The following is a 12,459-nucleotide window of genomic DNA, read 5'->3' as shown; positions in this document are numbered from 1 at the left end:
TAGACATAATGTCATCAAACTTGATATACTACATCAGTTCCAGAAATCGTGGCCCGGGGTATTTTTTCGTTACTGATCCTGACAAAAATGTCGTGTGGTAGACGATCGTGTCCAATACAACTTGGGCGTAGTAATGTAGGTCAACAGGTTGCCTGTATTACGATTGCGTTATATTTTTGGCCTATCGAAACATTTTTTCGTAGGTTATAACATGATCGTGATGTTTCATCCGCAAAGGTCGCCCGTGTCCTGGATAGCGAAGAGCGGAAAAAGTGGGTAAAGCAAAGAAATATCCAACACAGCTACGGGAGCGCTGAAGCAGCAGATGACAGTGAAGACGAGGCTACAGCAGGTAACATTTACATGTACATGCATGTAGATATAAATATCGCATCCTCTAGACGGTTTAGAAAAATGTTCCCTTTTGGAGGCTGAAATTTTGGTGGCTAAATTCTTGAAACCAGTTTGCATTCCATATGAAGGCATGTTATTCATACTAAAGATGGTGAAATGTTATGTTGCAGGGGAAGATGATGCTAGAAACGTCCTCACAAGTGACAGCCAGCCAATCAGAGGCAAGAAGAGTAACAAGGTCGTCGGCAGAGTGGTAGGCTTGAGTACGCGTGCTCCCCAGCAAACCAGAGGCAGGAAGCGAAAGTCACCACGGAAAGAGCAACCATCTAGAAGGAAAAGTAAAAAAGCAAAAAGACAGAACTGAGTTGTTGCCCTTGTTCTGTAAATATGATCTTTATTCTCCCGTGTCTTTCATGTTTACCTTTTGTGTTAACGCTATGCATAGTACGTTATCACCTGACAAACTTTTGTATATTTTCCGTATTTTGGTGTTTGTTTCGTGATGAACCATAGTGTACCAAAGTGTGCAGGTGTACTGAAGAAATAGTATGCCTACAAAGTTACTGTTTGTGTTTTTTTGTAACTTCGACATTTTACTGTATATACCGGTGCACATACAATACCGTGTTTGGCTCGAAAAATTATCATACAATGTAAATAGAAAACACCACAATTTCATGGTATGGGGTTTACTTGCACCCAAACACATGGAAATAGCAGGTAGCGTTTTATTTCTTTTTGAGCAAATATTCACTAGATGAATTGGGAAACTGTTCAAATACAGTGAATGGCGAAAGAGCAGTGGAAGTTTGACGCTGACCTAGTAAATAAACGTAATCTGAAAGAAAGGAACAGGAGTAGATTAACACCCAAGATCATAAAAGGCGTAGATATCATCACTTTCGCAGCTGGAGTCAGCATTCCTTGTTTGTCTTACGCCCAGATATGCGCCCATGCATGAACTGTTTGACTCCTGCTAATGAGCTAATTGATTGTCACTCAGTGTCCCGTGGAGATGTGTTCTTCCCACAGAGAGTCTAGTTCACAACAACAAAAACAAATAGAGTAAATAATTGCCCAGGAGAGTCACTCCACGTAAAGGGTAACATATATGAGATAAGGTACTGATCGAACTGTGCAGTGCGAATGTAAATAGTATATCTCTGACACTTGGCTTTTTTTTTATGTTTCCGATCTAAACTGAGTACTGATCGAACTGTGCGAATGTAAATAGTATATCTTTGACACTTGGCTTCCGTATTTTTTTATGTTTCCGATCTAAACTGAGTACTGATCGAACTTTGCAGTGCGAATGTAAATAGTATATCTCTGACACGTGGCTACCGTTTCTTCTGTACTTGATGTTTACTGGGTAAAGTACTGTCACTGACACGTGAAATTTTCTGTACAGCTCTTCATATACTCATCATCATCGGTCGGCTGCTGTGCAGTCGATCACGAGACTTTTTCATATACTAATATAAGAAAGAGGAAAAAAACTGTGTGTTACGCTGTTCGTTTCTTTGTTTGAATGGAAAGTAGGTATCGTAAGAGGCCAACTATGTCGGCTGCAATCATTCTATATCTTTAGGCATAGATTAGCGTTTCTTCAACAGGCTCATAAGAATTTATTAGAGCAGATGTAATAGTTTGGCCATAGATTGGAATGATCAGGGAAGATTTTAGGCTCCCCTGATGCCCCGTCTGATAATAACATAAGCCAGGCCCGCAGTTTATGGGAACACTGCTACTCTCCAAGCAGAGGTTGATGGGGAAAATTTTGACCATTTGGGCGGTACCTTGTTGATAAAAAAGCGGCTGAAAGGAAATGGTCACGATTGTCCCCACCAACCTCTGCTTGGAGACTGGGAAAGCCGCGGATCTTCGTATACTCCTTCCTGCACGCCTGACTTGCAAAACCATAAAGGGCTTACGGAGTAGTAAGCGCCTGTCTGAAAGTTATTAGATCATAATTGAGATCAAAGAAGTTCTCTTCCTTTCACACATTCCGTGGAAGTAACTAGATAAGAAACATGCTGAGCCCTGCTGCGAATCGGTGGTTTATGGCCTAAAATGATCTGATCTGCTAATCGACTACGCAATGTATTAGCCTCATACACAAAAAAAATTTCGAAGTGATCTTGCTGAAGACCAAGTCATATCGGTGCAAACTGATGCTGCATTTCTCGTATTTTTCACTTTTTATTCATTCAATGAAAAATAGGGAAATCTGACTTATTAGAAGTTGCCGTAGAAAGGTCACTTCAACGGTACACAAACAAACAAATCTGCTGCGCATTTAGATGAAAGACAAAACCAGATGAAGCAATCTGTCATCTTTGACAGTAATAATGGCGGTTTAAGAGTGACCATGTGGGGATGTTGTTACAGGTCTTTCCTTATCAGAAGTTTGATCATAGCAGAAAGCGATTTCTTCATTTTAAGGGACAATCCAGAAATTTCTTTGAAGGATGGTATATTGACTAAACATGACAAATGTAAGCACTCTAAAAAGAGAACCGTCTAATTTGAACACAAAGGTGAAAGAACATCGACAGAATAAACTTTTTCTTTAGATTGTTTGGGCCTGTCAAAATGTTTATGAAAGTGTCCTCCATGTACTGTGTACATACTCTGAATTGTCCCTTGTGCCTGTTGTCCTCGTGGCGCACGGAGAAGCATCGGTGTCAGTCTTTTCCCATCTCTCTTACGGATAAGACATGGCGTCTGACTTAGAGAATGCCGTCGCGGCTCTAGAGTTGCTGTTCACCCAGAGTGGGTAGGTAAACCTCATTGTATGTTTATAGAGAATTGTAAGAAAGCTTATCAATATCACGTTTGTCAATAAGGCATATGTGATTGTAAGGAAGTGTTGTGTTTACTATTGCAGGAAGTACTGAGTGTTGAATTTGTTGAGGCGACAGTCATTTAACGCCGTATACTAGTATATGTCGTAATATATATTAAGAAGTATCAAGTACGTCAATCGCAGAGCGGTGGACATCCAACAACAAATCAAGTACTTTAGTATTCCATCATCATCGTGCAATTTTGAGATGGCGTTGCTAAACGCAGATGGCAAATTTCTGGAAGACAACAGGGATGCGTCATAATCTGTCATAAATTTGCCATGTCTTGGTAATGTTGCTAGCCAAATAAAACTGCATGCTTTGGAGAAAAGTAAAACTTCTTGATGTAAAAAATGTTGACTATACGTTATCATACCTATTTCTGTGCATGCCCGTAGTCAGAAAAGTGCCAAAAGCCTTGTGTATTTTAATAGAAATTCCATTAAACTTAGCCGCGAATTTTGCCCGCCAAAATTCAGAAAATGGCGTCTCAGAGGGTCAAGGTTTCAACTTTTCCGGGGGAGCATGCCCCCGGACCCCACAAGGCAGCTCCGTGGGCTCGCCAGCTCGATGGCCCCACAGGTACTACAAGAAGAAACCCCCAACCAAAATCCTGGCTACGGTCATGCTGTAGGATTTGTTTTAGGATTTGCTAAGTAATTTTCTTAAATTTCTTTTGTAACTTGCAGTCTTGTCATGCCGGTGGGGCTGAAACATGTCTTGCTGCACATGCCACACACTGCACCCCCCAACACCAGCCGTCCCGAGTGGGGACCGCGCCACCGACTCTGCAGTGCCCTATTCCGTGGCCTGTGGGTAAGTAGCCTTCATCTTGATGTTGCATTTGGACAGCTTACCTTCATATACTTCACACATTTATTTCTTTTAGAAACTATGACACAAGTAGAATTTCTGCTAGAATGTTGAAAACCTGTGGGCTCTCAGGCTACAAGTCAAGCTACCTGTGAACTTGACCCAATTTTCGTTTCTGCTCTCCAGTTCGGCTCAGACCAATCGATCGGGGCTGGCAGCAGGGCCGCCGGAAGAAATACTCCAACATACATCTACCCTGAAGAGGTGAGGTGGGTCGTCCGGGCAAGGTTTCCGGACGACTCGCTCCAGCTGGCGGACGGCAGGGTGGAGACCCAGGCAGCAGTACGTACTTGACTCTTTTCTAAAGTAACGTCATTATCCCATTACGATTACATACATGTGGCGGCTTAGCAGTTTGCAGTTGCCCCTGCATCTGTAGTTTCTGCACACAACTTCTTCTACCTTGTAAAACGCATTTGTATTGAGAGATTTGGGGTTGATTATCTATGATATATTTGAGATACACCGTAAAAGTCCATTTTTGTACATGTGTGAAAACAAGTGAAATGTACTTACCGTCATTTTGTACGAGTCAAGTGAAATTCTCTAGCACAACAATTTAACACAGTTTGGCAACATTGACATCGACAAAACACAATTTCATGTAACGCTACTGGTTGTTTATACCATATAATTACAAGCTTTTGTCTTGAGGAAATTATCATGTTACCATAAAGTTTACTAAGAATATCTTTCTCTTTCTTTCATTCCTGTATAGGTGTACCGAGTTGATGTGGTTGACCTGGCGAGCACCAGGTGGCCGACCTGCCGTTGTGGTGCGGGACAGGGGGGGAGCCAAGCTGGGGGACCCGCCCGCCGCAAGCGCCGCCAGGGAACCAACGGCACGCCCTACCAGCGTCAGCGCTAGGGAGCCAGCGTAGCCGCTGCGTAGGTGTGGCCAGTAGCATGTAGCCACACATACATGAAAGAAAACTTTTACTTGTAAGAATAAAGGAGATTACATTTGACATGCTCTTGCTGTGTGTCTCAGTTTTCTTGTATATCTAAATGACACCGTTAGTGGCATTCTGCATAGATCACTTAGTACACGTACTAGAATGACTTTAGTAGGTGACTTTCCTGCCAGAGCCGTTAAAAATATCATTAAGCGTAAGGCAATGTCCAGGCTATCAAAACACGACTGAAGGACAAATGATCATTATCTAGCTTCCCTGGGCTGATCTAATCTCTCTATAAACAGCAATCATAAGCGGTTATATTGAGATAAAGAAAACAGTAGGTGCTATGCAGTGCTGTCTCCAGGACCCGTCTCAAGGAAATTTACTTGTTGGGACGGAAAAAAAAAATCACCGCCACAAAAAATTTTAACTTTATGACAGAAAAATGCAGTTTCGTAAGCTTAAAATGGCAGATTCAATAACTAAATTAGGCTTCCGACTTCATATTTCATTGACTTTTGCCTTTACCACGTCTTCACCTTCAGTTTCGGCTAAAGTACCCATGTCGACTAGCATCAAAGATGAAACATAAACTACGGGTGCGACCGGTGGATAACGTTACATGACTCTCGAGCTGATGATGTGGCGAACACGCGGTGTACGCCTGTTCTTTTCATAAACATTTTCCAGACACGCCCTATCGGCGAAAGTTCGGGGTTTGGCAAAAATCGGCCGCTTTTGATATGCAGGCCGCCCGCTCGGTGGGCGGAGAACGCATCCCGCCCAATTTGTTTTCGAATTATAAAAGCCTGAGATGTGGGTGACAAGAAAACTTGGTATTACGTTTTACCCCTGGTGCAAACTGTAAACAGACGCCAAACACCATATTCTCACCGTCTACGTCTACGATGTAACGAAGCAACGAACGATTCGTGTCAAGAACACACGAATTCCCGGTTGATCTTCAGCACATAATTATATCTAATGATAGTTGACCTACTTTATATCTCGCTCTCAGCCGCAAGACGGGAGAAGCTCATCAAACTTTGCTCCTCCCTTTCTGCGAAGGAGACCGATTCGACAACGAGCGGCAAACGGCATAAAATCTTTTGACTGCCTACTAAATCGGCAGTTGGCCGGTAAGGGATGGCAAGTAGTAAAATTCCTATAGAAAACACACGTGTAGCTTCGTTGTCTTATGCATAATGGTTTTGAGACGTGTAAAGAGACGAATATACTCGAAATTGGTGATACTAGACCAAAATTATGTTTGGAATGGCAATATATATCCGCTTAAGATGTTTATTCAAACGTCCCAACGCTATAAATCAGAGTAAGGGATGGCAGATGGTAAAATTCCTTCAGAAAACACATTGCTATGTGTAGCTTCGTCGCCATCTTATAACCATAACAACGATAGGTATGACGACTGAAGCCAAATGTACGGTCGAAATTGGCTGATTTGGCGAGATACTAGACCCAAAATAATGGTTACAAAGGGCACTTTATCAACTGTAGATGTTTATACGTACGTACCAAAGCTACAAACTCATTTTTTCCGGGCAAAATCGCGTCGAGTCGGGTCGTAACTTGGGGGAACCGGGAGAAAACATGGCGGCCATTTTTCTTTCCCCGGTACACAGAGCGCATGCGCAAAGCTACTCGGGGGACTACTCCGCCGTTCCCGCAGAGCCGGCTGCGCCCCTCCGGAGGGCCCAAGGATAAACATTTTCGCGTATTCATAACTAATTAACCGCAAACGTTACGGACCTTCTGGGGTTGGAAATATATGCTACACATATAAGCGCCACAATATAAATAACTTTTTTAACAAAAAAAATTAATATAGAATTTGAGATCAGCCGCCCCCGAAACCTTAAAGCAGTGACACCTAGCTGCAGTGCGAAGTACGGTAGAACCAGTCAGCATTGCTGTGAGTGTGAGGAAAGTGACAGTCAGTCACGGAAACATCGGATAGGCATTAAGTTTCCTGTTGCGTTACTTGCCTACAAAGAATTATCAACCAGATAAAGAGCTGAAAGTACCTGGTTAAGTGCTAAAGCCATGATGAATCCTGTAGTCTCGTCCGTGAGGTCTCCTTGCTGAACACCTTCGTACAGACCCTTACATCTGGCAAAGGCCTCAGGAGTGTTCTGTGTGGTAAAAATAACAACCATGTAGTTATCATTCTCTCATGCCAAGTGCAAAACTTGTGTGTGTGTGTCTCTCTCTCTCTCTCTCTCTCACTCTCATGGCAGGGCATTGTCACTGTCTCTGAGGAACCCCTCCCTTGAACTACTCCAGACTCTTCTGCATCTTTTTTATCTACAGGGCTTGAAATACTTTTTTCTGCATACCTGCTCTTGTGCAAGTAACATTGAAAATTACATGCACCTGACAGATTTTACCTGCACCACTCAAATTGTTCAGGAACCAATGCTATTTTTTTCTTATATACTTTATAGGTGGTAACATTCAATGCACCTACATTATGGGATATTTATGTATAAAACCCAGTACATGGACCAGTGCAGGTTAGGTGCAGGTAGGCACCAGAAATACCTGCACAGCTCCAATTTTACCTGCACTAACCTGCATATGCAGGTGTTATTTTGAGCCCTGATCTACCAACCTGTTTATAGAGAGCAGCGAAGGCCAGCTTGTAGGAGTTGGCGTTTGCCCTGATGGAGCGACTGTGCATCAACTCAAACACACGCAGCACTCCTGCAGAAAAAAGACATGGGTAGAGCTTTATTAGTACAGAAGAAGTATCCAGTATTTGATTGTACGGTTCGTTTTTTTTGTTTTGGCATCCGTCTGTCTCGGAAGACAATGGTAGGCAGACAGGGTTAACGTTTAAGGCGACCCGTCTGCCTGGTCTGCACTTGGGTTTTCAATGTGAAGGAGGGGTGTGCATGTCCTTCTCCACCCTCTCATCCACTGGTGCACTACGTCCTACAGGGGCAACTGTATGCAACGTGTAAGATGGCCCCAGCAGAAGCAGGTTTGTTGTTTGGAGTTTCCGTCTCCTAGGAGGACTTCCGACCAAGGATGCAAGGGGTTCCTCCTACCCCTGACTTGTGTGCCATGGCGGGTGCGTCATGCCCGAACATGCCCCTATGATTGTACAGTAGAAGCCGTTCAATGTCACACCCCATTTGCAGCATATTTTGTGCAATTATCTGGGCGGTGCAATAATGTGAAGTTATCCAGCCAGCTGGACTGTACCAGTTTGGGATTCCGCGCTATCAACAGAAGTGTGCGGTAATCCGTTATGCAATTAAATGGCTTCCATTGTAATAACATACTACATTATCCCACTGCACAGAAATGCTCAAATTTTACTATTTCAATTACTGTACATTAAAAGCACTGCCAGACCTTTGTAATCGCTCCTGGTGAACAGCATGTGCATGAGGAGGCAGTAGGTCGTCACGTCCAGGAAAATGTCCTGTAGGGACTGGGAGGAACATAAAAATACATACATGTAAGTTACATGTATTATTTTGTGTACTGCATTGTGACTAGAGGCTGTGGGGATGGAACTAAGTCATTAGCATGAACAGACACCAGTGGAAGAAAACTTATGGGATGAAGAGGATAAGTACTGTAAATGCAGAAATGTTCGCGGTGGATTAATGTTCGCGGTTTTTGCGGTGACCACTTCACTGCAAACTTAAATCCACCGCAAAAATTTTTCTATTATGGTATTAGACTGCAGTCTACGGTGTTACCACAAACTTAAAACCACCGCGAAAAGTCATTTCTCCCACTACCGCGAAATTAAATCCCCGCGAACTTAAATGCATTTACAGTATGCTGCAACCATGACCACTTACCATTAAACGGTAAAATTCGAAAGCAAAGCAAAATTTTCAGTCCCATCATTTTCGCCCAATACCCACACAAGATTGGTGATCTAATCTAAGATACATACTGACCCAAAACATACTGATTTTTAAACTGCCAAACCCGGATATATCCGGCACACACATACATGTCCTGTGTGCCGCACCCGGATATATCCGGGATAGCGTCTTCCCCTGAAGTAGTAACTTTGTGCGCGCGTAGCACACGAACCCCGAAAGTTAGGGACTTTGGCTTTGTTCGGGGGGTTCTTTTTGGAGGTCAGCAGCCAACCCTGGCAGTGATAGCATTTTATCACTCACACTCACTCACTCCCCAGTTTAACGTCTGTTGTTCCCCATCCTGTGGGGGTTGGACGTGCTTATAGTGCTGAAACTCTGGCAGTTTAAGGGTTAAACTATCCAGTGATGATGCCTCTACTGTGTTTGGTGACAACTTATTCAACCCTATGGAGGTTGTGGGAAAATGAAAACTTTTGAACACATCCATCCTTGGTTAGTACTTGAAGGCATGACTGACCTGATCTGTGACCAGCTCTAGAGCCTTCTCCTCCAGCCCCAGGTGCTGACAACATCTCATCAGCACGGGGCCGTACCGGAAGTGTCTTCTTCTGATGTGCTGAGTCTGCTCATGGTAGCTGGGGGAGAGTGAAAATATATATTATATAACTATAGGAAAGGATGATGTACAATATACAGTGAAACCTGGTCTACCGACCACCTGTGCATAACGACCCACTGTCCACTACGACCGCTGAAAAGCGGTCCCTTGAACTTTCCCATAGACGTAAGCATTAAGATTTCTGCATATGACGACCACTGTCCAACGCGACTTCGACCGCCACTAAAGGCGACCACATGTTACCCAAACACTGCCAAAACGACCGCGGCATGTGATTTTGTCACGTGACTTTAATGTTCACGGCGAAAAAAGAGCGTAATTGTCAGAAAATTATTTACCGCTATCAAACCATGCCCCCCTCCCATCATTGCTCGCGTAACAAATAGTGTAGTATTTACGATAGCGATTCTTGGTTATTAACCAGCAACGATCGTAGATACCGCAGGAATGGGGCGACAGCAACCTGTATAAAGCTCTTAAACTGCCAATCTCTACTAGAAAAGCAACATTTTCAGGAAAATGCAGGATGTTTCCTTCCCAGCAATTTGCCTTTTAGGGAACCAATACAGATTTTGCTATTGCAAACCTCAAATTGCTCAAATTTATGTACAGTGGAACCAGTTAATTGCACAACGGATTAACGCACACTGCTGTTAACTGCACCGAATCCCTGAATCCCAAACCAGTGCGGTCCAGCCAGATAACTTCACATTATTGCACCAGCCGGATAATTGCACCAAATTCACTGGCAAATAGGTCGTGCAATTAAGCGGCTTCTACTGTAATTACTAATATTTTGTTACTCAAGCAGCTGGACATGATTTTGGAAACAGTCAGAGGTTTCAGACACCATGCAGTGTCTTTCGTCAGTGTCACTGACGAAATCAAAATCCAAAATCCTATCCAGTTGCTTGAGGAACTGCTTTTTGGCATATCAAGTGTTGTTCTGTACCTCTTGAGAGCCTTCTCCGCCAGTTTGAAGTCCTCCTGCGTCCTGCAGGTGTGCAGCATGTGCTTCACATCGTTTTCCGCTAGGGGAAGCTCCCGCTGGAGTTTATCTGCGATGGCGCCATGGAAGACGTCTGGGGCAACCAAGAAAGGAAATCATCATTGTTAACAAATTACCATGTTTAAAGCTTAAGAGCTAAAGTTGCCCATACATCAGAACAAGGGTGTTAACCACCCTGATCAGAAGGTGCACCTGGCCTGGCACCCATCTCCGCTTCTAAGCCCCAGGCCACACATAGGTGCAAGCACTACAGCAGGGGGCAAGTTTCATACCCTTTCTTTTAGCAGAGAAAGAAGTATTTACAATTTTTATGAGTCTTTGGTACGATCCAGTCTTGCTGGTTTCCCACTCATTTCTTCCGAGATCAAGGGACCAGGTGTATCAATGCGCCACGGCCGTCTGTAGCCAAATTATCAAGTCTATTAAACTGAGCAAAAATTCTGAATCACTTCACTTTGCTTCGATAGTCGTTTTACTAGAAGAATCACCGTACAGTAATAAAACCCACTGCTGCACTTCCGTACCTATTCTTCCCTCCATCTGGTCTGCTATGATGGACGACTGCTTGAGGTAGTTGTCGTACCGGAGTACATCAGGGGACAGCAGATATCTTCTCCCTGTCGGAACAGAAACATTAACGTTACACCTTTGCATTTGAAACATTACAACTTCATACTTCACAAATAATTTCATAACTGTAGCAAAAACAAACAAACATGGATCAGTATCCAGGTTCAGGTTCAGTCCTGGATCTGATTCTCTGAACCTGGACCGTACCTGTAATAGTATCTGAATGTTCTGTAACAGTACCTGTCTTTGATACTCTGAACCTGGACTGTACCTGAATCTGAATGTTCTGTACCAGTACCTGTCTTTGATCCTCTGGACCTGAACCATACCTGGACCTGAATTTTCTGTACCGGTACCCATGTCCCCTACTGTCACGTATTTCTATGGTACGTCTTTAGGTAATTTACTAACACATGTATGTCAAAGGTGACGGCCCCAGACTGTAAAAATTCCATCATGTTGCAGGCACCATAACCGTATCAGCGTCGTAATGCAAATTGAAACAATGGTTGAGACGAGGCTGTTTTCTTTTATCGGGACTTCACCTTTGAGTCTGACATATTAGTTTATTACCCAGAGTTCCTGTCACCCACCCACGCATGCATATACATACTATTAGTTGAATGTGCGAAAGAACTTATTGAAGGTTTCAGATTAGGACAGCATTTCTATAATCTAAAAGAATCTAACTTTCTCGCTATAAATTATCAATATACATATCATATCATATCTTTGAACTCGTGAGGGAAACGTCCTCCTGGCAACATTTAATTTCTTATTTCTTATCAAGAAAAACCTCCTTGTTCTGATTTGGAAGTTCCGAAAAAACTGCTAGTATAGTCCTTCTGCATTCTGCACTACCTTCCTTCTTATATTCTGTTCTCTATTGTTAGTTAACCACAAATAAAACATGTTACTCTTCTGACATGTCAGACAAAATTTTTAAAGGGGTGACCGGTGAAGGTGAAGTTTGAAGCAGACGGCGCGGCGGCCGTTTCTATCAAATCTCTACGAAATACAAAAAGTAGCTGCCATTATTTACAATCCATAGACTCTCTATGATCTACTGAAATATCACACAGTAGGACTCACCCTCCACTGCCACGGGAAAGGACGAATTTAACCGGACATGTCGAGAAGCGAAACGCAAAACGTGCACCAAGGACGCCGCCATTTTGGAGTTCTTACAACATATGTGGGATCTTCCACTAATAGCTTTAGGTATGTTGTATATCTTCTATTATAGAGAGATAAAATAAAAATAAAATCTTAGTAATTACATGAAATAATAGATACTTTTCAAAAGTTTTCGGTAATATTGTGGATAAGTTGAAGCAATGCTCTATTATATTTTATTTTCTATATTATTATAAAACTCTGGGACACCCCTGTGCTTTTGGTACTTGGATCAGACCTT

General features: G+C 43.0%; 2 protein-coding genes across 2 annotated transcripts; one reads left to right on the top strand and one right to left on the bottom strand.

Moving 5' to 3' along the window:
* Window positions 1–6: 6 nt before the first annotated feature.
* LOC118410018 lies at window positions 7–5,044 on the top strand. Its single transcript, XM_035811468.1, has 5 exons — window positions 7–352; window positions 525–3,133; window positions 3,893–4,019; window positions 4,203–4,358; window positions 4,795–5,044. Exons 2-5 carry the CDS (start codon window positions 3,075–3,077, stop codon window positions 4,942–4,944), a joined length of 492 nt encoding a protein of 163 aa, XP_035667361.1. The 5' UTR covers window positions 7–352; window positions 525–3,074; the 3' UTR covers window positions 4,945–5,044.
* A 1,976-nt stretch (window positions 5,045–7,020) lies between these two features.
* On the bottom strand, window positions 7,021–12,257 carry LOC118409964 (pentatricopeptide repeat-containing protein 2, mitochondrial-like; the record flags this gene model as incomplete). The annotated part of the gene is given in 7 exon segments (XM_035811381.1): window positions 7,021–7,128; window positions 7,608–7,699; window positions 8,357–8,435; window positions 9,362–9,479; window positions 10,416–10,545; window positions 10,997–11,089; window positions 12,135–12,257. Coding segments are annotated over 7 exon segments (702 nt in total), but the record flags the coding sequence as incomplete, so codon positions are not given.
* Between the last annotated feature and the right edge of the window lie 202 nt (window positions 12,258–12,459).

Source organism: Branchiostoma floridae, chromosome 2 (genome assembly GCF_000003815.2).
Source record: "Branchiostoma floridae strain S238N-H82 chromosome 2, Bfl_VNyyK, whole genome shotgun sequence".
Lineage (NCBI taxonomy): Eukaryota > Metazoa > Chordata > Leptocardii > Amphioxiformes > Branchiostomatidae > Branchiostoma > Branchiostoma floridae.
Note: the sequence above shows the minus strand (reverse complement) of the source record. Positions and strands in the feature narration are given on the sequence as shown.

Excerpts from the sequence above, each read along its gene's own strand:
- LOC118410018 (XM_035811468.1), top strand. The coding sequence starts at position 3,075 with ATGGCGTCTGACTTAGAGAATGCCGTCGCGGCTCTAGAGTTGCTGTTC. Across the intron at positions 4,020-4,202 it reads CCCTATTCCGTGGCCTGTGG|TTCGGCTCAGACCAATCGAT; the intron begins GTAAGTAGCCTT and ends TCTGCTCTCCAG. Across the intron at positions 4,359-4,794 it reads GGGTGGAGACCCAGGCAGCA|GTGTACCGAGTTGATGTGGT; the intron begins GTACGTACTTGA and ends ATTCCTGTATAG.